The 22,820-nt window shown below is 48.2% G+C and overlaps 1 protein-coding gene across 1 annotated transcript in view; it reads left to right on the forward strand.

The window, feature by feature from the left end:
• The window catches only part of LOC119956722 (myosin-11-like), a 63,777-nt gene that overhangs the window by 11,673 nt on the left and 29,284 nt on the right, over nucleotides 1–22,820 (forward strand). The window contains exons 2-6 of the mRNA XM_038784059.1: nucleotides 4,307–4,449; nucleotides 15,579–15,900; nucleotides 16,624–16,721; nucleotides 18,727–18,859; nucleotides 21,119–21,244. Of these exons, the coding sequence (XP_038639987.1) occupies nucleotides 4,307–4,449; nucleotides 15,579–15,900; nucleotides 16,624–16,721; nucleotides 18,727–18,859; nucleotides 21,119–21,244 (822 nt within the window). The remainder of the gene's footprint in view (nucleotides 1–4,306; nucleotides 4,450–15,578; nucleotides 15,901–16,623; nucleotides 16,722–18,726; nucleotides 18,860–21,118; nucleotides 21,245–22,820) is intronic.

The following is a 22,820-nucleotide window of genomic DNA, read 5'->3' on the forward strand; positions in this document are numbered from 1 at the left end:
TGTGTTGCTTTGGTTACAGTGGTTGCTATAACAACCGGTTGGATGATTCAGGGATTGTCATGAAATCCCAAATTATTTTTTAAAGCCAAGGATAAACGATGGAGCTTTTTATTTAAAAATAAATCTCTAGTTTATTGTCCTCTGGACTGGAGTCCGTCCTCAAAACATTAACTGGTCATGACCACTTTTGAGATTTGATACAGATGTTCAAAATCATGATGGGGCCTGGACAGATAGCGAAAAACTGTTACAGTTCACCAGCGGGTATGTATTGAAAGTGATTTGCAAAGAAGGCAAATGTGACGTGAGACCAAGTGGAATACAAGAGCAGGGATGTACTGCCGAGGCTGTATAAGGCTCTGGTCAGACCCCATTTGGAGTATTGTGAGCAGTTTTGGGTCCCGTATCTAAGGAAGGATGTGCTGGCCTTGGAAAGGGTCCAGAGGAGGTTCACAAGAATGATCCCTGGAATGAAGAGCTTGTCATATGAGGAGTGGTTGAGGACTCTGGGTCTGTACTCGTTGGAGTTTAGAAGGATGAGGGGGGATCTTATTGAAATGTACAGGATACTGCGAGGCCTGGATAGAGCGGATGTGGAGAGGATGTTTCCACTTGTAGGAAAAGCTAGAACCAGAGGACACCATCTCAGACTAAAGGGACGATCCTTTAAAACAGAGCTGAGGAGGAATTTCTTCAGCCAGAGGGTGGTGAATCTGTAGAACTCTTTGCCGCAGAAGGCTGTGGAGCCCAAATCACTGACTGTCTTTAGGACAGAGATAGATAGGTTCTTGATTAATAATTATGGGGAGAATGGGGGTGAGAAAAATATCAGCCATGATTGAATGGCAGAGCAGACTTGATGGGCCGAGTGGCCAAATTCTGCTGCTATTTAGGGGCCTCACGGTAGCATGGTGGTTAGCATCAATGCTTCACAGCTCCAGGGTCCCAGGTTCGATTCCTGGCTGGGTCACTGTCTGTGTGGAGTCTGCACGTCCTCCCTGTGTGTGCGTGGGTTTCCTCCGGGTGCTCCGGTTTCCTCCCACAGTCCAAAGATGTGCGGGTTAGGTGGATTGGCCATGCTAAATTGCCCGTAGTGTAAGGTTAATGGGGGGATTGTTGGGTTACGGGTATACGGGTTACGTGGGTTTAAGTAGGGTGAACATTGCTCGGCACAACATCGAGGGCCGAAGGGCCTGTTCTGTGCTGTACTGTTCTATTCTATTCTCTTCTATTCTATTCTATGTCTTGTGATCTTATGATTGAATGATTGCGGAGTGGACTCGATGGGCCGAATGGCCTTACTTCCACTCCTATGTCTTATGGTCTTATGGAATGGCGGAGCAGACTTGATGGGCCGAGTGGCCAAATTCTGCTGCTATGTCTTATGGCCCAGGTCTGGAATGCATGGCCTGGAGATGTGGTGGAGGCAGGCTCAATCGCATTCAAGAGGGCATTAGATTGTGTGCAGGGGGCATGGGGAAAAGGCAGGGAAATGGCACAAAGTAAATAATGCCCATTTGACAAGCCAGTGCGGACACAATGATCTGAATGACCGCCTCCTGCATCGTAGCGATTCTGTGAAGGCGGTGAGCTGAAGGCCAGGCTTGCGTTGAGCATGGACACATTGACCAATATGTCTGAGCCTTTACAGATATTGTTGGCAGGCTGTTTGACTGTGGCGAGGCGTCACATCGTGGGTAACCGTCTCCTGCTCACGTGCACACTTACAAATTCTCCGTCACTGGGGTGACTGTCGGGCACGGAGACTGGATTTTTCATCTTCCTTGCCGAGGAGCGCTGCGATTGTTTGGGGTATTCCATTGCTGTCTCGGATGAGATCAATTTAGCTCCATCAACCCTGGGGTCTCGCCGGCCTGTGATCTTCAGGACAGCCCCGCCCGGGTGGTGCAAAGATCCTTTGAGCCACTGGGGAACTCCGATGAAGTTTCTGATGTCGGAGATCCGTACAGGTTTGTCAGACACAGCTGGCTAAATGTGGCAATGATTGAAATCCTGCAATAACCATCTTAGCAGGTGTAGGTATGTTAAAAGATGTTTGAATTCTTGTGGTTAACTCTTCATTTTCCAATTATTTTGTCATAGTATTGTCTCAATGAGAAAAATTCTCTATTTTGCTGATAAAGATCTTGCGCAATGATATACATCTATGTACCCAGAGCATCGCTCATGCACTAAGGGTAATCATCCCTTCCGCTGATGCCCTTGGGTAACGCCAAAGTGTGTTCACCAATGAACTCAAGGAACCTAATAAAAGACGAGAACAGTTGGCCATCACTGCACAGTGGTTGGCACTGCAGCCTCACAGCTCCAGGAACCCGGGTTCAATTCTGGCCTCGGGCGACTGTCCGTGTGGAGTTTGCACATCCTCCCCATGTCTGCATGGGTTTCCTCCGGGTGCTCCGGTTTCCTCCCACAGCCCAAAATGTGCAGGTTAGGTGGATTGGCCGTGCTAAATTGCCCCTTAGTGGCAATAAAGATAAGATAGGGTTACGGGGATAGTGTGGAGGTGTGGGCCGAGGTAGGGTGCTCTTTCTTCGGGTCGGTGCAGATTTGATGGGCCGAATGGCCTCCCTCTGCACAGAAGGGCAGCTGAATTCTATAATTCTATGCATTCCCCTCACACTGCAACTCCCATTGTACCATCCAGTCCCTAATGCCTCCGTTGGGCATATTTCTTCCCGAGGTCTGTTTTCAATTGACCTTTCACAGGTTTGCCCTTTGGTCCCACTAGCCGGTTTTGCTTTAATGTTCCGTGGGTTCCCCTTACTGAACTGTGCACCGAATTTATTGCAGACACCGAATGAGGTCCTGCCCTGCCTCGCGTCCTTCAAGACTGATGTGTGAAGCTCAACATTTATCATGGAAATGTAATGTAGTGCATTGCTGTGCCAAATACCCGTGACACCGCTCTGCCACTCCCCAATCTGTGTAGAATTGTCACCTAAGGGATCATTCGGCCCATTGCGTCTCTGCTGGCTGTCGGAAAGAGCGATCCAGATTAGTTTCACTTACCTAAGCCGCGGCTTAATGAGCTGCTGATTTGCTGGACACTTCACCCCGACGCACACGAGGCCCTTTCTCCCCGTGGCACCTTTCGGTTAGCTATCCGTTGCACCTGTCGGTAAGCATGAGCATGCTATTTGACTGGGGGGCTGGGTTAGGGAGAGATGAGGTATCCCTCGTGGCCACATCTCTGATCCGTACGTCGTCCAACAGTTCCACACTTTCCAATTGTCCAGGAAAATAGTGGTCGGGAGTGGAACCCGACTGAATTTAAACATCTCCCCCACACTGCGTCCTGCCCCATTTCCCCCCCCCCCCCCCCCCCCCCCCCCCACTCCCCCACCCCGCCCCGGCCAGCCCCAGCTCAGGGGTGCCGAGTCCACTTCAACCCTCCCTGCTCCCCAATACCGATTCCCTTGCATTGTAGGATGGATAGTGCACAATGACATCATAGAATGTATAGAATCATAGAATTTACAGTGCAGAAGGAGGCCATTCGGCCCATCGAGTCTGCACTGGCCCCTTGGAAAGCGCACCCTACTTTTTAATTTATAAATTTAGAGTACCCAATTCAATTTTTCCAATTAAGGGGCAATTTAGCGTGGCCAATCTACCTACCCTGCACATCTTTGGGTTGTGGGCGCGAAACCCACACAAACACGGGGAGAACGTGCAAACTCCACACGGTGACCCAGAGCCGGGATCGATACCTGGGACCTCGGTGGCGTGAAGCAGCAGTGCTAACCACTGTGCCACCGATCTGCCCAAGAGTGCCCGACTCAAGCCCACGTCTCCACCCTATCCCTGTAACCCAGTAACCCGACCTAACCTTTTGGACACTAAGGGGGCAATTTATCACGGCCAATCCACCTAACCTGCTCGTCTTTGGACTGTGGGAGGAAACCGGAGGAAACGCATGCAGACCCGGGGGGAGAGAGTGCAAACTCCACACAGTCGCCCGAGGCCGGAATTGAACCAAGGACCCTGGAGCGGTGAGGCAGCAGTGCTAACCACTGTGCCACCATGCCAGACCGCTGCCGAATGTGTGAGAACCTAAACGCGCGCAGTGGCGAGTTTTCAGTAATAATTTGTCTCCCTGTTTTGAACATGTTACATAAGCAGTGTGGCTTTAAATAAGCTGGCAAGCTGTCATCTTGATACTGTGCGCACGGAAGCCAATAGCATCTGACTCAGAGCTGGTGTGGGAGGAAGATCTGCTGAGGGCTGAGCATCTCCTCGTCGATTTAATCTAAGCCCCTTCCTTTTGTTCCGACCGTTTTAGGACTCCCTGCCCGAGGACTTGGAATGCTTCGATCCACTCTGTCCCTGCCGTGGTGTGAGGGTGCCGGGGTCTGTTAACCCATCACGAGAGGAGCCCCTGCGATTAGCACGCAGGCTTTTTTATGATCCGTCTGATGGTGTCAGGTAGGAGGGTGGATTCGATGGACAATTCCGCTGTGACGCTGACATGTATCGTTATTTTTTTTTGATTCCTGCTTCAATTTGTCCTAGGAAATTAAAGCAATCAAATTTTTGACCTCTCCCCGTCATCTCTTCCCTCCCATACGCAGCCGAAACCCAAATAAACAGGGCCAGTAAAGATTTAGCATGACTTGCTTTTGGGAAGGAGTTAACAGCAGGTCAGTAGGGGTTGTGTAAAGGGGACCGACTGAGCTGGGGCATGGCAGCCAGAGAGGGGCGTATCGTCCAGTTGACACGGGCATGGGAAGAGATGCAGCGTTTTGTTTTTTTTTGTCGAGGTTTATCCAGCAGCTCGGTGACGCAGGACTCTGTGCCCCAGTGTTTCCAGTCACGCACACCCAGATGTGCATCAACCGCTGCTGGAGGACCATCAGCTCGGTGAAAGACGCCCTTTGGCCTCCCAGCCCAAAGAGTTGTGGACGGTCAGGTGTTGCAAGATTCGGGGCCACGTGCTGAGGGGCGGGTCCCTGAGCTCGGGTTAGCCGCCGCAGAGGCTCAATAGGGCAAGGTGACCGTTTTGCGTCCGTCCACCATGAGAGGCTGCATGCCCTGTCAAACCCCCTCACGCCCACACGTTTGATAGTAAATCTAACCTGTAATTGGAAATGCAGTGAAACACTTCAACAGAGACACATGCTGTGAAATTGAGCAGTATTGCACGTTATGAAATATCAAATTTGAACGGTTACATAACGTACCCTATCGATAACATTTTTAGAAGTACATTTTTAGACAAATGGAATTCCCAGTGCCTGAACTGAAGGAGGGGAGGGGCTTACTGTCGGGGAATGCCATCTTTTGGGTGTGACATTAAAGCAAAGCCCCATGTGCCCCCCTCGGGTGAAGGTAAAAGATCCCGGGGCGCTATTTTGAGGAGAGCAGGAGAGTTTTCCCAGTGCCCCGACCCAATATTTATCCCTCGCTCCACATCGCTCAAAGCAGCTCATAATCCTGTGGGTGACACGGCGGCACAGTGGTTAGCACTGCTGCCTGACAGCGCCAGGGACCCGGGTTCGATTCCCGCCTCGGCTGATTGTCTGTGCGGAGTCTGCACATTCTCCCCCCGCGTCTGCGTGGGTTTCCTCCGGGGGCTCCGGTTTCCTCCCATAGTCCAAAGATGTGCGGTTTAGGTGGACTGGTCATGCCAAATTGCCTGTTGGTGCGCAAAGATGTGTTGGGGATAGGGCAGGTGATTGGGCCGAGGTAGGGCGCTCTTTCTGACATCCAGTACTGACCTGATGGGCCGAGTGGCCTCCTACTGCACCGTAGACATTCTATGTTTGTGGGAGCTTGCTGTGTACAGATTGGCTGCCATGTTTGCTGCACGACAGCAGTGACTGCATTCGGAGGAGAGTAACAATTACCCACTGGCTGTGCAGTGATTTGGAGACCCCTGAGGTTGTGAAAGGTGCTATACAAATGCAAATTCATCAGCCAACATCGGTAGTGGATGGGTTGCTTTGGATCGAAGCTTGTGATCGCCACTTGCTGGCCTGGCTGATTCATCTGGGCCCGTGGATAACGAGCAATAGTCACTTTGATCATTAAATCATCTGGCAGGGAAACAGTACAACCAACTCCCAGAGTACTGCTTTTCTTTTCTCCAGGACCTGTCAGAATGAAACTGAATGTGACAGGTTATTTATATAATGATTATCAAGGAGCCAATTTGCCTTGTGATGTCCTTTGGAACCCATCTTCCCACCTGAGGAACCCTTGATGCAAAATCTTGTAAGCGATTCTGGAACTCAACCGCTTGTTACTGAGGAGCGTGTCCGCCCATTCCCCAACGGGAAATGGAAATCATCCCAGGGTCCCAAGTCACCATTAACCTTTCTGGCCAACATTAAACTTCCGCTTTTTTTTCCAAAAGTAAGTGTTTCTAATTTAACGCTAGTGTTTCTGGCACTAACACATCGACGCAGAAAGGTGCTGAACTGTGGATTTCTTTGCCCTTTTGTCTGGAGAATTCCCAAGATTTCCCCTGGCATCAGCGGCCTCCCAGTCCATTGCCCTCGCGGCCAATGTGCCAGTCAGGTGGCGCAGTGGTTAGCACTGCTGCCTCACGGCGCCGAGGACCCGGGTTCGATCCCGGCTCTGTGTTACTGTCTGTGTGGTGTTTGCACATTCTCCCTGTGTCTGCGTGGGTCTCACCCCCACGACACAAAGATGTCTAAGGTAGGTGCATTGGCCACGCTAAATTGCCCCTTAATTGGAAAAAAAAATGAATTGGGCACTTAAAAATGTTTTTTAAAAATCTTTGGGATGTGGGGGCGAGACCCACGCAGACACGGGGAGAATGTGCAAACTCCACACGGACAGTGACCTGGGGCTGGGATCGAACTCTGGTCCTCGGTGTCATGAGGCAGCGGTGCTAACCACTGCGCCACAGTGCTGCCCCTCCCACAACCCAAAGATGTGCAGGGTAGAAGGATTGGCCGCGCTAAATTGCCTCTTAATTTTAAAAGAAATGTGCGTGCCAGTCAGCCAATGGTTGGTGGGCTATTCAACCTTGGAAGGCATCCGAGCTGAGCCGTCTTGTCGTTGCCCCCGTTTGGAGCAGATAGAGAGGGGCAAAGCCGTAGAGGGATCTGAAAACGAGGGGGAGTGCTTTTAAAATCGAGACTGATGCCAGACTTGCAGCCCCCCCCCCCCCCCCCCCTTGGCTCCGAGGACTTTATCCAAACATTTGCCCACCTCTCCTCAAGTGAGGTAGTGTTCAATTTCCTTTGCCAGATATCACACTGTTGGAACAGGTTTGGAACTTTTAAGGTGCTTGATGGAAATCGGCAGACTATCAGCCGATATTGATCAGCGCGCACAAGTGATTGGTGGGTGAGACTTGGTGGGAGTTTGTTTCAATTTATTTTGTTTGGTTTGTGTTTTGTTTACACGCCTGTATGATCTTGATATACTCGGCGTTTAATACGTGTTACTCAAACCTTGGTTAATGATGAGATCTTCTGAATCTCGATGAAGAAGACTCAAACTCGTCCAGCAATAACTAAAGGTTTATTGAGTAACTATAACAATAATTGTGTGAGTTTTTTTACTTTAACATTGATACTAGTGATAAGGTTAACAAGATCTAGCTATAGCAACTATACGTAACTCCACTAGCCATCTGAACTGCCTTACTCACAGTGCACCCAAGAGAGAGAGAGAGCGAGGGACACAATGTGGTTGCTTTTTATACCCCTGTTGGTGCGGCCCTCTAGTGATCATGTGGTGCTACTGATTACACAGTAACCCCTTATGTACATGCACATACAGAGATCACCACATCCCCCCCTTTTTCTTGTGTTACATATTTTCTGTATGTTGTAAAGAAAATTGAACAAACATAAAGGATGCAGTTTGCCAATGCATTACATAAAATCAAAGAGTTAATCAGTCAAATGTTAATACATTTAGTCTTGTTTTTTTTTTGCTTGAGATAGGTAGACAAATGATGCCATGTACAATTTGTGATGATATTGATGATTATGCAAAGCCAATTAATATTTATGAGTCCAATCTTAATGAAAAAAAATTGTGAATCCAAACCTTATAAATTTGTTCAGTTGAGTTGCTTTCTTCTTCTGTTGTTGAAGTGGTGATGTTGTAGGGCAGCATGGTGGCCTAGTGGTTAGCACAGCTGCCTCACAGCACTGAGGTCCCAGGTACGAATCCCAGCTCTGGGCCACTGTCCGTGAGGAGTTTGCACATTCTCCCCGTGTCTGCGTGGGTTTCACCCCCACAACCCAAAAGATGTGCAGCTTAGGTGGATTGGCCATGCTAAATTGCCCCTTAATTGGAAAAAATAATTGGGTACTCTAAATTTATTAAAAAAAAATGCTTGTTGCTGTTGCCATTTTTGTTATGCTTCTTGTTATGCTTCTTGTTGTTGTTTTTGTTGTTCTTGTAGTGTATGTTGTTGTGATTGTAGCTTTTGTTGTGCATGTTGTGCTTCTTGTTGTTTTTGTTGTTGCTGTTGTTCTTGTTTCTGTTGTGCTTCTTGTGGTTTCTGTTCTTATTGCGCTCAATGACTGCCGTGTGAATAATTCGAGTCATCCTCACAGTTATTTGTGTCAGAGTCCCTTTTGGTATCTGATGTTTCGTTGAGCGTTTCTGCGTGAGGATTGTGAGTATGATCTGATGATGCATTGATCTTGGGTGACATCAGTCATTTGTGGTTGATGTGATACCTCTTTGCTTCCTTGGGGCTCCTCGTTTGGAGTCATTTCAGGTTCACTTCAATCATCATTGATTTAATGGTTCTCCTCTTCTGGAGTCATTTCTGGTTCATTTGAATCATCTTTGGTTTCTTGGTGCTCCTCTTCTGGAGTCAAAATCTTCAAGATTTCATTTTCTTGTGGCGTGGTCTCACTGGACTCGAGTAGTTTCACTTTGATTGGTGAGCGCTTCTGTACATACGAGCTGAGATCTGTCGGTCTCGCTGTAATCGTGCACATCTTGTATGTCGATCGTGATCACATTGTCACTATTCTCACATTCAGTGAGTAGACATTCTGTGTCTTGTTGGTTAAATGAGCTGGGTAGACTTTCATAGTCTTCTTCTGGTGGCTCAAATAAGCTGGGTAGATTTTTATAGCCTGCTGCTGGTTGCTCAGATAAGGTGGACAGACCTTCATAGTCTTCTCCGTGCACGGTTGTCGCTCTGGAGTCTTGAATTACTTCCATTCTGGAGTCTGCCAACGAGCTTGACATGGAGGCTTGTATCGCTCTCTCTGTGGAGTCTTTCATCGCTCTCTCTGTGGAGTCTTTCATCGCTCTCTCTGTGGAGTCGTGCAGTGTTCTCTGTGGAGTCGTTCTCTGCTCTCTGTGTGGCGTCGTCTTCTTCTTGGGTATTGCTATCATCCAATGCATCGACGATCTGCCAAGGCATCATGGTATTGGATTCATCTACCATGAGAAGAGCCGTGTTGAGCTTTTCAACCATGTTGCTGATGCAATGATCATCAATTCCGAATAACTCATCCATGTCTGAGCAATAGTCTTCAATGTACAAATCATCTCTTTTTGTTTCGGATTTGTCATTGTTCTTTCTACGTCCAATGAAGAAATCATCATCTGAGTAGTATTCTTCAATGAACAAATCACTGTGCTCTCCTCTTTGGGTGATGCAAACTGCTTGAGCCAGGGTGCTGCGGAGGTTATTTTCAACGGCTGGTAGAAGCTCGGGCTTTGTTCTGTCTTTTGAGGTAAGAAAATAGATTTTGTAGCTTTAAAATTCTTATTTGTAATTTTCAGGCATTTCCCTTTCAAGTGGACGTGGTCCGGGTTTTCTGACGTCATGACGCTCGTGACGTAAAGTGTAGGAATCGATTGCGCATACGCAATCCGACTTTCCTTTACCGTTCGCTTGTCGCATCTGCACATGCGCGGCTTCTCGTGCAAGTGTATTTTGCCGTTTTTGTTTCTGTTTGAGAAGTGCGCATGTGCGTACTGACCGGAACGCTCTCGCTCAAGATGGCTGCCAATCAAAACGTGCTGTTGCATCGAGTGAGATTCTGCCTTGTCGTAAGTTTTTGTGCCATTTTTAAGGGTTTTGTTTTCTAGATAATGATTCTGTCTTTGTAAAGACTCAAAGTATTGATTTTGTTTCTGTTCCTAAGCAAGGCATGTTTGTCTAGCGATTTCTAATGTTAAATATAATTTTTGTGAAAGTTCTTTCCTCAATTTAATTTATCCAATATTATAGCGTCTCTGAAATCGGCATAATCACAGCCTTGTGGTATTGACTTGAGATTTGTAACAAAATCAGTGATGGGCCCTCCGTTTCTGTAGCATTTATGACAAGAGTTAAATTTTTCCAGCATCTCACCAGACTGACCGTTACAGTATTAATCAAATTTTTTGAGTATTACTTCTAATTTGGCGTTGTCTTCACCTTCTAAGTAATTAAAGCAAGTATAGATTTTTCTGGCTTCATGCCCTCCTGCTGTGAGTAGTAGTGCTATTTTTGTTGCGTCAGAGGCCGTGGTTAACTCATTAGCTGCGATACATATTTGGAACATCTGTTTAAACATTTTCCAGTTCAAACTTAAATTATTGGTTGTTTCCAGGTAGTCGCCAAGGATTCATTTGCTGCAAAGTCTTCCACAGTCGAATGTCCGGTCTGAATTTTCTTCTCTTGTTGTCTAACCTTATGTAACTAGTTCTTTTAAAGTCTGGTACCATGTTTTGTTTACACTCCTGTATAATCTTGATATACTACAGAGTTTAATACTCAAACCTTGGTTAATGATGAGATCTTCTGAATCTTGATGAAGAAGATTCGAACTCGTCCAGTAGTAACTAAAGGTTTCTTGAGTAACTATAATAATAATTGTGAGTTCTTTACTTTAACGTTGATACTAGTGATAAGGTTAACAAGATCTAACTATAGCAACTATATGTAACTCCACTAGCCATCTGAACGGCCTTACTCACAGTGCACCCGAGAGAGAGAGAGCGCGAGGTACCCAACGTGGTTGCTTTTAATACCCCTATTGGTCTGGCCCTCGAGTGATCATGTGGTGCTACTGATTACACAGTAACCCCTTGTGTACATGCACATACATAGATCACCACAGTTTGAAATATTGTTTTCTCTAGCTGGGGGAGTGGAGGGGGGTGGGGACTGGGGGCAGGGCACAGCCCCAGGATGAGGGGATTGGGAGCAATCATTTGGGACTGAGATGAGGAGAAATTCTTTGCTCAAAGGGTGGCGAATCTTTGGAATTCTCCATCCCAGAGTGTTGTGGGTGCTCCATATATTTAAGGCTGGGATAGGCAGTTTTTCCGTCTTTTTATATTCTTTTAGGCAGAGGAGTTGATGATGACAATTAGGTAGCCGTCCGATGAGAAGTGGGATGCAAGATGTTGCCGACTAGGTGACTGATAAATATGATGTGTACCCAGAATCATTATTACGGCAGGAGGTTAAATGGTCATTTCTGCTCTCTTGATGAAGGTTCGATAACTGCTTCGCTAGGCCGAGATTGTTACCATGGTGACAGAGGAATCTTGCCTCTAAATGGAACGGTTGGCAAACACAAGTCCAGTGGCCCCGGGCAGTGTTAGTTTTCAATTGGTTTCAAAGGTGAAGCCCTTCACCCGGAGAACTGTACCTCCTAATGCGCCCAATTTGCTGCAATTCGAGATTAAAAGTCGCTGTCGCCTTGGATTGTGCTGACATTTTGAGTCCTGCAAATGGGCTACATTTTGAGTCCTACAAATGGGCTTGCTTGTTCACCCGTCGATAGTTTAGGATGGAGAAGACTGCAGAATTGTCCTTCGCGCCTGTAGGTGACGACAGCGAAGAGTGCGTGCAATCCGTTTGTGCTCAAGCTTGGTGTGGAGCGCATGATGAACGCCATTCCATATTGTTGGTTATAGTGGGTTACGCAATGATGGGTCTGTTTATTTCACATTGCACATCAGCCAAGCAAAGTTAATTAGTGAGGTCAGTGCGCTCAGAATTAGCTCTTCGACTGAAGAATGGCTAGAATGCTGGACCCACTGCCACCAGGGTCGATGGATGGATTTTGTTTATTGTCACGCGTACCAAGGTACAGTGAAAAATATTTTTCTGCAAGCAGCTCAAACAGATCATCTAGTGCAGGAAAAGAAAGTGAAATAAAAAGAAAATACATAATAGGGCAACACAATGTAACTACATTGACACCAGCATCGGGTAAAGCATACAGGGGTGTAGTGTTAATGAGGTCAGTCCATAAGAGGGTGGTTTAGGAGTTTGGTAACAGCGGGGAAGAAGCTGTTTTTGAGTCTGTTCGTGTGTATTCTCAAACTTTTGTATCTCCTGCCCGATGGAAGAAGTTGGAAGAGTGAGTAAGCCGGGTGGGAGGGGTCTTTGATTATGCTGCCCGCTTTCCCCAGGCAGCGGGAGGTGTAGATGGAGTCAGTGGATGGGAGGCAGGTTCGTGTGATGGACTGGGCTGTGTTCACGACTCTCTGAAGTTTGTTACAGTCTTGGGCTGAGCATTGCCATACCAGGCTGTGATGCAGCCAGCTAGGATGCTTTCTATAGAACATCTGTAAAAGTTGGTAAGGGTTAATGTGGACATGCCGAGTTTCCTGAGGGAGTATAGGCGCTGTTGTGCTTCCTTGGTGGTAGTAATGACATGGGTGGGCCAGGACAGATTTTTGGTGATGTGCACTCCTAGGAATTTGAAGCTGTTAACCATCTCCACCTCATCCCCGTTGATGCAGACAAGGGTGTGTACAGTACTTTGCTTCCTGAAATCAATGGCCAGCTCTGTAATTTTGCTGGCACTGAGAGATAGATTGTTGTCATGACTGGCACGGACACACTTTAGGGGAAGCCGGGCAACCCGACGTGGGAGAAGCGACTTGTATTTGTGGCCTTTAAGGACATTACCTTTTTGAGGACATTACCAGTGCGGTAGATAACGGGGAGCCAATGGATGTGGTATATCTGGATTTCCAGAAAGCCTTTGACAAGGTGCCACACAAAAGGTTGCTGCCTAAGATAAAGATGGATGGCATTAAGCGTAAAGTAGTAGCATGGATAGAGGATTGGTTAATTAATAGGAAGCAAAGAGTGGGGATTAATGGGTGTTTCTCTGGTTGGCAATCAGTAGCTAGTGGTGTCCCTCAGGGATCAGTGTTGGGCCCACAATTGTTCACAATTTACATAGATGATTTGGAGTTGGGGACCAAGGGCAATGTGTCCAAGTTTGCAGACGACACTAAGTCGAGTGGTAAAGCGAAAAGTGCAGAGGATACTGGAAGTCTGCGGAGGGATTTGGATAGGTTAAGTGAATGGGCTAGGGTCTGGCAGATGGAAAACAATGTTGACAAATGTGAGGTTATCCATTTTGGTAGGAATAACAGCAAATGGGATTAATGATAAAATATTAAAACATGCTGCTGTGCAGAGAGACCTGGGTGTGCTAGTGCATGAGTCGCAAAAAGTTGGTTAACCGGTGATTAAGAAGGCAAATGGAATTTTGTCCTTCATTGCTAGAGGGATGGAGTTTAAGACTCGGGAGGTTATGTTGCAATTGTATAAGGTGTTAGTGAGGCCATACCTGGAGTATTGTGTTCAGTTTTGGTCGCCTTACTTGAGAAAGGACGTACTGGCGCTGGAGGGTGTGCAGAGGAGATTCACTAGGTTAATCCCAGAGTTGAAGGGGTTGGATTACGAGGAGAAGTTGAGTAGACTGGGACTGTACTCGTTGGAATTTAGAAGGACGAGGGGGGATCTTATAGAAACATATAAAATTATGAAGGGAATAGATAGGATAGATGCGGGCAGGTTGTTTCTACTGGCGGGTGAAAGCAGAACTAGGGGGCATAGCCTCAAAATAAGGGGAAGTAGATTTAGGACTGAGGTTAGGAGGAACTTTTTCACCCAAAGGGTTGTGAATCTATGGAATTCCTTGCCCAATGAAGCAGTGTTTCATTCAATGTTTTTAAGGTAAAGATAGATAGTTTTTTGAAGAATAAAGGGATTAAGGGTTATGGTGTTCAGGCCAGAAAGTGGAGCTGAGTCCACAAAAGATGAGCCATGATCTCATTGAATGGCGGAGCAGGCTCAAGGGGCCAGATGATCTGCTCCTAGTTCTTATGTTCATGACCACAGAATACCCCCAAGCATTTTCCAGCCAGAGGAGTCCTCTTTGACATGTAGTGGCTATTGTGATGTAGGAAACGCAGCAGTCATAGTTTACATAGAACATACAGTGAAGAAGGAGGCCATTCGGCCCATCGAGTCTGCACCGACCCACTTAAGCCCTCACATCCACCCTATCCCCATAACCCAATAACCTCTCCTAACCTTTTTGGTCGCTCAGGGCAATTTATCATGGCCAATCCACCTAACCTACACGTCTTTGGACTGTGGGACGAAACCGGAGCACCCGGAGGAAACCCACGCAGACACTGAGAGAACGTACAGACTGCACACAGACAGTGACCCAGCGGGGAATCGAACCTGGGACCCTGGCGCTGGGAAGCCGCAGTGCTTTCCACTTGTGCTACTGTGCTGCCCTGGCTTCACTATGATGCCATTAATGGCCAGGTTTCTCATTGATCCTCATTCTCGAGGTTGATGTGTGAACATTGTCTGTTGGAGCCAGATATCGGATAACTGGAGGAACCAGAACCCAGCTTCCCTCTCAGACACAACTGCCCATCTGTCAAATGGAGGTCTGGAGGCCTCGAAGGAGCAAAGTGCCAGCTCCGGCTCAGGTGGTAGCCCCTCGCCTCCGAATCACAAGGTTCTGGGTTCAAGCCCCACTCCAGGGCTTGAGCACAAAAATTGAGGTGGACACTTAAGTGCAGCACCGAGAGAGTGGTGTGCTGTTCCAGGTTCTCGACACTCCGATATCGGCCCCCGCTCCGGCTGTTCCCTACACTCTGACACCAGCGGCTGTTCCGGCTGTTCCCTACACTCTGACAGTGTCTCCCGCTCCGGCAGTTCCCTACACTCTGACACCAGCCCCTGCTCCGGCAGTTCCCTACACTCTGACAGTGTCTCCCGCTCCGGCAGTTCCCTACACTCCGATAGCAGTCCCGCTCTGCATTGGCATAGTGGTAATGTCACTGGACTCGTAATCCCGAGATCCAGAGTACTCTGGGGTCCCAGGTTCAAATCCCGCCACTGCATTCAATAAAATATCTGGAATTAAAATAAGTCTAACGATGACCTTGACACCATTGTCGATTGTCGTAAAAATCCATCTGGTTCACTAATGTCCTTTAGGGAAGGAAATCTGCCATCCTTACCTGGCCTGGCTGACCCGGTACTGCAGACCCACAGCAACACGGTTAGCTCTTAACTTAACTCTTAACTGTCCCTTCAAGGACAATTAGGGATGGTCAATAAATGCTCGTCCAGCCAGCGAGTCCCCCCCTGCTCCGGCAGCCTCCTATTGGTCAGTATTTGTTGGTTAGAGAGCACTTTGAGATGTCTAGTGATAGTAAAAGGCACCGTGCAAGTCCAAGTCTGTTTCGAATACCGTGCCAACATTTGCTGCCAACACACTAACGGCCGTTCCTTGCCTTCACCTGACATTGTGCCCCTCCTGTTTCTCCGCTAGCGCCCCTCTCACAAATGGAGCAGTGGACCTTGGGCCCTACGACTGGATGACAGCCAGAAAACGGTACTCTCTATCCCGCCTCCCGGACACCTCCCAAGCCGATGACCCTCTCCGCTCGTCCCCTCAAGGGCTGACTGTGGGCCACTCCGATGTTAACCTCAAGGCCTGCCTTTTCGACAGTGGGAAAAGGAGAGCACAGTTGGTGGACCGTCTGAAAGAGGCGCACGTCCTGATAGAGGGGCAGTCTGTGCAACTGCGGAAACGCGAGGATCAACTGTTGGAAAGCAAGGCCAAGATTGAGTTGCTATCTGTCAAGCAGAAAGTGAGTGGTGTTTTGTTTTCCCTCCGATACATTGAAAGTGTATTTTCAAATTTAATTAGTACTGTGGGAAAGTTCAAAACTAGGTCCAAATCGTGACTTCCACCATCTAGAAGGACAAGGGCAGCAGATACCTGGGAACCCCACCACGGGGAAGTTCCCCTCCAAGTCACTCACCGTCCTGGCTTGGAAATATATCGCCGTTCCTTCACTGTCACTGGGGCAACATCCTGTGACTCCCTCCCTAACAGCACCGTGGGTGTGCCTACACCATATGGTCTACAGCGGTTCAAGAAGAGGGCTCATCACCACCTTCTCGAGGGCAATTTGGGGTGAGCAATAAATACCAGCAATGCCCACATCCACTGCAATGCCGTTACTGTGAAAATCCCCTAGCCGCCACATTTCGGCACCTGTTCGGGTACACTGAGGGAGAATTCAGAATGTCCAATTCACCTAACAAGCACGTCTTTCGGGACTTGTGGGAGGAAACCGGAGCGTCCGGAGGGAACCCACGCAGGCACGGGGAGAACGTGCAGACTCCGCACAGACAGTGGCCCAAGCCGGGAATCGAACCCGGGTCCCTGGAGCTGTGAAGCAACAGTGCTAACCACGGTGCCACCGTGCCGCCCCTAACAACTTCAGTAAGAAGTTGAAGAGAAACTTCATTACCCAGAGAATTTCATTTTTGCTTGTGAGTTGATTGTTCTTATTGTTCCTTTTCAGCAATTGGAAAATTCTATTTCTCAACTAGAAGGAGAGAAGAACATGCTGGAAATGTCACGACTTGAAGATCAAAAGAAAAGTGGAGCCCTGCAAAATAAGTAAGACCGCTTGCTGATAAATGTTTTGTGTGTAGCTCTATGTCTATGGGTAGAGGCCCAGCCCATTGTCTCAATGCTGCTCATTGCGGGAGTAATCTGAAACACATTATCCAGCCCCTGCGCTCTGCTCAAAGTTCTGACTCATTGAGCCTTACAGCACAGAAGGAGACCATTTGGTCCATTGGGCCTGTGCTAGTCCTTTGAAAGAGTTATCCAATTAAGTCCCACTGCCTGGCTCTTTCCCCATAGCCCTGCGAACCTTTATCTTTGCAAGTATTTATCCAATCTCCTTTGCAAGTTCCTATTGAATCTTTCAAGCAGCTCATTAACGAACATCGTAAGATTTTGTTTTGAAAAAAATCTCCTTCTCTCTGGTATTTTTAAAAACCTTTCTTCCCTGGTTGCCAACCCAGCCTCCAGTGGAAATATATTTTCCTTTGTTGAGCTATCAAAATGGCTCATAAAGGGCAGCACGGTGGTTAGCACTGTTGTTTCACAGCTCCAGGGTCCCAGGTTCGATTCCTGGCTTGGGTCACTGTCTGTGCGGAGTCTGCACGTTCTCCCCGTGTCTGCGTGGGTTTCCTCCGGGTGCTCCGGTTTCCCCCCATAGTCCAAAGATGTGCTTTGTCCTGGATAGTGTCCAGCTTCTGAAGTGTTGTTGCAGCTTCATTCAGCCAAGCAAGTGGCGAGTTCTCCATCACACTCCTGACCTTGAGCCTTGTACGTGGTGGACAGGCTTCGGGGCTGTCAGGAGTTACCAGCTGCAAGATTCCTAGCCTCTGACCTGCTCTTGTAGCCAGAGTGTTCATATGGGTAGTCCAGTTCCGATTCTGGTCAATGGTAACCCCACAGGGTGTTGAGAGTCGGGGATTCAGCCATGGTAATGCCATTGAGTGACAAGGGACGGTGGTTGGATTCTCTCTTGTTGGAGATGGGCATTGCCCGGCACTTGTGTGGCATGAATGCTGCTTCGCCCAAGCATGAAGCAGTTATCAAAGTACTGCACGTTTAGATGTTGCAAGGCAGGAAATGGCAGCCAATTTGCTGCAAACAGCAACGTGATAATGAGCAGCTCATCTGTTTTGGAGTATTATAATATTAACAACAATATCTTACTCTCACAAGTGGGCTTACATTAACACTTACATTATTCTCACAAGTGGGCTTACATTAACACTGCAACAAAGTTATTATGAAAATCCCCTAGTCGCCACACTCCGGTGCCTGTTCGGGTACACAGAGGGAGAATTCAGAATGTCCAATTCACCTAACAGCACGTCTTTTGGGACTTGTGAGTGGAAACCGGAGCACCCGGAAAAAACCCACGCAGACACGGGGAGAACGTGCAGAGTCCACACAGACAGTGACCCAAGCCGGGAATCGAACCTGGGACACGTTGGGGAATACATATTTGGCCTGGAAACTGGGGATAACTGCCTTACTGTTCAAAGTAGTGTCACAGGATTTTGTCTGTGCATCTGAGAGAGCAGCGAGGGTCTTGGTTTAACATGCCAGCCGGAAGACAGCAGCTCTGACAGTGCAGCTTTCCCTCAGTACCGCAAGGGGTGGGTCAACATGGATTAGTTGCTCAGGTTCCTGGGGGGGGTGGGGGGGGGTCTCGAACCCAATCGTTCCTGCCTCGAGGTGAGAGTGTGACTCACTAAACCCGGAACGATACCTGATAAGGGAGTGTTAAGTTCTCTGCCCACAGGGCAGCACGGTGGCCTAGTGGTTAGCACAACCGCCTCACGGCGCTGAGGTCCCAGGTTCGATCCCGGCTCTGGGTCACTGTCCGTGTGGAGTTTGCACATTCTCCCTGTGTCTGCGTGGGTTTCGCCCCCACAATCCAAAAATGTGCAGAGTAGGTGGATTGGCCACGCTAAATTTCCCCTTAATAGAAAAAATAATTGGGTAATCTAAATTTATAAAAAAAAAAAAGGGTTCTCTGCCCAGCAGCCAATGTTCTATTCCTGAGCAATGAAAAAAATCTGTTGGTCTTGTTCAGGGTTTCACATCTGGAGGCAGAAATGGCGAAAACGAAATCGTCACTGGATTTGATCAGCCGCAGCCACGGGGTTAACACGTCGCAGACCTCCCTGTTCTCCTTGACAAAATTGGAAGATGGGCCGCTAAAGCAGGTGAGCGCTCTAAAGGTGGTTTATCATTGCAACCGTTGTCATGTTTGACCGTTAGCGAGTTGATCTGCCTTATGCATGGGGCATTGTTGGGGGCCACACGGTGAGTGCTGTGAACGGTTTTGGTCTTCTCACTAACATTGATTGCAGTCCGTTCGAAGATTCACTCGGCTGACAAGGGGGGGGGGGGGGTCTGTCCCTTGAGAAAGACAGAGCAGGTTGGGCCTATTCTCTTTGGTGATTGGGAGCATGAGAAGTAATCTCGACCGGGTAGATGGTGAAAGATATTTCCTCTCGTGGGGGGGGGGGGGGGGGGGGGTCTGGAAATAGGGACCACAATTTAAAATTAAGGGGCCTCTTCTTATTTTAAGAGGGGCGGCATGTGGCAGAGAGGTTGGCACTGGGACTGCGGCGCTGAGGACCCGGGTTCGAATCCCGGCCCTGGGTCACTGTCCGTGTGGAGTTTGCACATTCTCCCCGTGTCTGCGTGGGTTTCACCCCCACAACCCAAAGATGGGCTGGTTTAGCTCAGTGGGCTAGACAGCTGGTTTGTGATGCCGAACAAGACCAGCAGCACGGGTTCAATTCCCGTACCAGCTTTCCCGAACAGGCGCCGGATTGTGGCGACTAGGGGCTTTTCACAGTAACTTCATACTTGTGACAATAAAAGGTTATTATTAGGTGGGCTGGTTAGGTGGATTGGCCATACTAAATTGCCCCTTAATTGGAAAAATAAAAATAATTGGCTACTCTAAATTAATAAAAAGAAAAAATTTTTTTTTTTAAGATGGGCATGAGGAGGAATTTCTTCTCTCGGAGGCCTATTAACGTGTGGAATTCTCTCCTGCAGTGAGCATTGGAGGCTGGCTCATTGAATGTATGCAGGGCTTGAGGTGGACAGATTTTTGATTGAGTGTCCTGTGGGGGGGGGGGGGGGAAGGCAGGTAAGTGGAGACTGCAATCAGATCAGATTGCAGTATCGGGGAGCATTTGCCCCGTGCACAATCTGGTGGACGCTTGTCACTCCCTCCCCCTCAAAGAGGGGCTGATTTAGCACAGTGGGCTAGGCAGCTCGTTTGTAATGCAGAACAACGCCAGCAGTGCGGGTTCAATTCCCGTACCGGCCTCCCCGAACAAGCGCCGGAATGTGGTAACTAGGGGCTTTTCACAGTAAATTCATTAAAGCCTACTTGTGACAATAAGCGATTATTATTATTATTTATCAACTTATTGATGAATTCATACACCTGTCTCATGGCACTTTCCGAATTATTGAATTGTAGTCACTGTTGGAATGTAGAATATACAGCAGCACGGCAAGATTCCACAATTGGCAATATTATAATGGCCAGGTCTACTGTTCATTTGTGATGTCAATTGATGGGATGAATGTTGGCCAGGGACAACCCCCCCCCCACTCTCCTTCAAAATAGTGCCACGGGATGGTTTGCTCCCAGCCCGGCAGGCAACTGGGATCTTGGGTTCGCCTGATAGATAGAACCTCCGACAGTGCTGCACTCCCTCAACACTGCGCCGGGGCGTCGGTGTCGATTTGTGATCCTTGGCATGGGCTCGACACGGGAATCTGGCGGCTAGGAGGCTGACCCCCTGAGCTGGTGCGTGCTGGCGGGCTCATGGCTGGCTCCGTTCCCCAGCCCTGTCCAACATCCGGCACGTCCACACAGGCTGAATGGCTCCGTCTGTTTGGCTTTGTTCCTCAGTTTGAGCGTCAAAGGCAACGACAATGGCCCCAACATCGCCCTGTCTGAAACGAGCACAGGACAGACCATTGCTCAGTCCACGCTGACAAGCATCTAAGTCATCAATGAGCCACCAGAGATCGCTCAACTGTGCTTAACAAGTATATAAAGTTCCTCATTTGCTGCAATAGCACCTCCCTAAGGTCTTATTTCTGTTATTCAGCTTTGTTAAGGTAACCCTACCTTGCAGAGCAAGTGAGGAGGGTTTGTGTGTTTCTCTGGAGGGCAGCCTGTTCATACACAGCCAGGCATGTTGAGACTTGTTACTCCTGATAAAGGCTGACCTGCTGGGCTTCAGTATTCTCTGGCAAGGAGAGAAGCGCCGTGTCGTTTGCAATGAAAACCTAATTTTAATCGTCTAAATGCAGATTTTGATCAACTCTTGACTTGCAATTTTTTTGTTGTTGTTGTTGTGTGCTCTTCACCCCCCCCCCATCGCCCTCTTTGCTGTTTCTTTAATTCTCTCCGGGGCTTTGGGGGTGTGGGGTGCGGGGTTCGTCAGGGGAAGGACAGCTTGTTACGGGAGCTGCAGTCTGTGCGGGAGACTCTCCGGGTTTACCAGGATCGAATGCGGAGCCTAGAGGAGGAGCGTGATAAAGCTAGCGAAGACTTTCGGAACTTTCGGGAGGTGGGTCCGCTTTTTACGTGATGTCCCGTTGTCGGGGTCTTTTTTTGGGTTTCCCAGAATGCTGCGCTACATAAGGACGTCAGCCCCAAGAAAGAATTACCCAATAACCTGCAAATGTTTCCCATTTCCTATTCAATATATTTCTGATTCCCTGGTCAAATTTGGTGCAAAATAAGCAATGCACTCCAGATCCTATTAGTGATGCAAAATCCCTCTGTATCCCCTCTGCTATCTTCACTAATTGTCTTTGAAATCTGTGTCCTCTGGTTACTGACCATCCTGCCATGGAAACAGTATCTCCACAGTATCCAGACCGTGAGACATAGGAGCAGAATTAGGCCACTTGGCCCATCATGGGGCTGTTTAGCACACTGGGCTAAATCACTGGCTTTGAAAGCAGACCAAGCAGACCAGCAGCACGGTTTGATTCCCGTAACAGCCTCCCCGGACAGTTGCCGGAATGTGGCGACTAGGGGCTTTTCACAGTAACTTCATTGAAGTCTACTCGTGACAATAAGCGATTTTCATTTTTTCATTTCAAGTCCGCTCCGCCATTCAATCATGGCTGATATGTTTCTCATCCCCATTCTTCTGCCTTCTCCCCATAACCCCTGATCCCCTTATTAATCAAGAACCTATCTACCCCTGTCTTAAAGACAATCCGTGATTTGGCCTCCGCAGCCTTCTGCGGCAAAGAGTTCCACAGATTCACCACCCTCTGGCTGAAGAAATTCCTCCTCATCTCTGTTTTAAAGGATCGTTCTTTCACTCTGAGGCTGTGCCCTCGGGTTCTAGTTTTACCTACGAGTGGAAACATCCTCTCCACGCCCGTTCTATCCAGGCCTCTCAGTAGCCTGTAAGTTTCAATAGGATCCCCCCTCATCCTTCTAAACTCCAATGAGTACAGACCCAGAGTCCTCAACCGTTCCTCATATGGGACCCTCTCTGTCTCCAGTGATTCCTGAAAGAGCCCCACCAACGCCTCAAACATCTCTTCAGCTATCTTCTTCAGAGTCCTGGGGTTTAGTCCATCTGGTCCAGGTAATTTATCCACCTCCAGTCCTTTCAGTTTCCCCAGAATTTTCTCTTAGTGATGGCCACTGCACTGCATGCACTGATTCTCCTGAAGTTCTGTTGTCCCACTGGTGTCTTGCACCATGAAGACTGATGCAAAGTAACTATTCAATTCCTCTGCCATTTCTTTGTTTCCTATTACAACTTCTCCAGCCTAATTTTCCAGTGGTCCAATGTCTATTCTTGCCTCTCTCTTTTATATGTTGAAAAAAACTCTTGCTACTTTGACATTACTAGCTAGCTTACGCTCATCTTTCATCTTCTCCCCCCCCCCCTTATTGTTTTTTTTTAGTTGTCCTCTGCTCGCTTTTAAAGGCTCCCCAATCCTCTGGGTTCCCACTAATCCTCGCCACTTTGTATGCTTTTTCTTTAGCCTTTATGCTGTCCTTGACATCCCTAGTCACCCATGGATGCCTTGTCCTCCCCTTAGCATGTTTCCTCCTCCTTGGGATGAATTTCTGCTGTGCCTCCCTAATAACCCCCAAAAACTCCTGCCATTGCT

Source organism: Scyliorhinus canicula, chromosome 24 (genome assembly GCF_902713615.1).
Source record: "Scyliorhinus canicula chromosome 24, sScyCan1.1, whole genome shotgun sequence".
Classification (NCBI taxonomy): domain Eukaryota; kingdom Metazoa; phylum Chordata; class Chondrichthyes; order Carcharhiniformes; family Scyliorhinidae; genus Scyliorhinus; species Scyliorhinus canicula.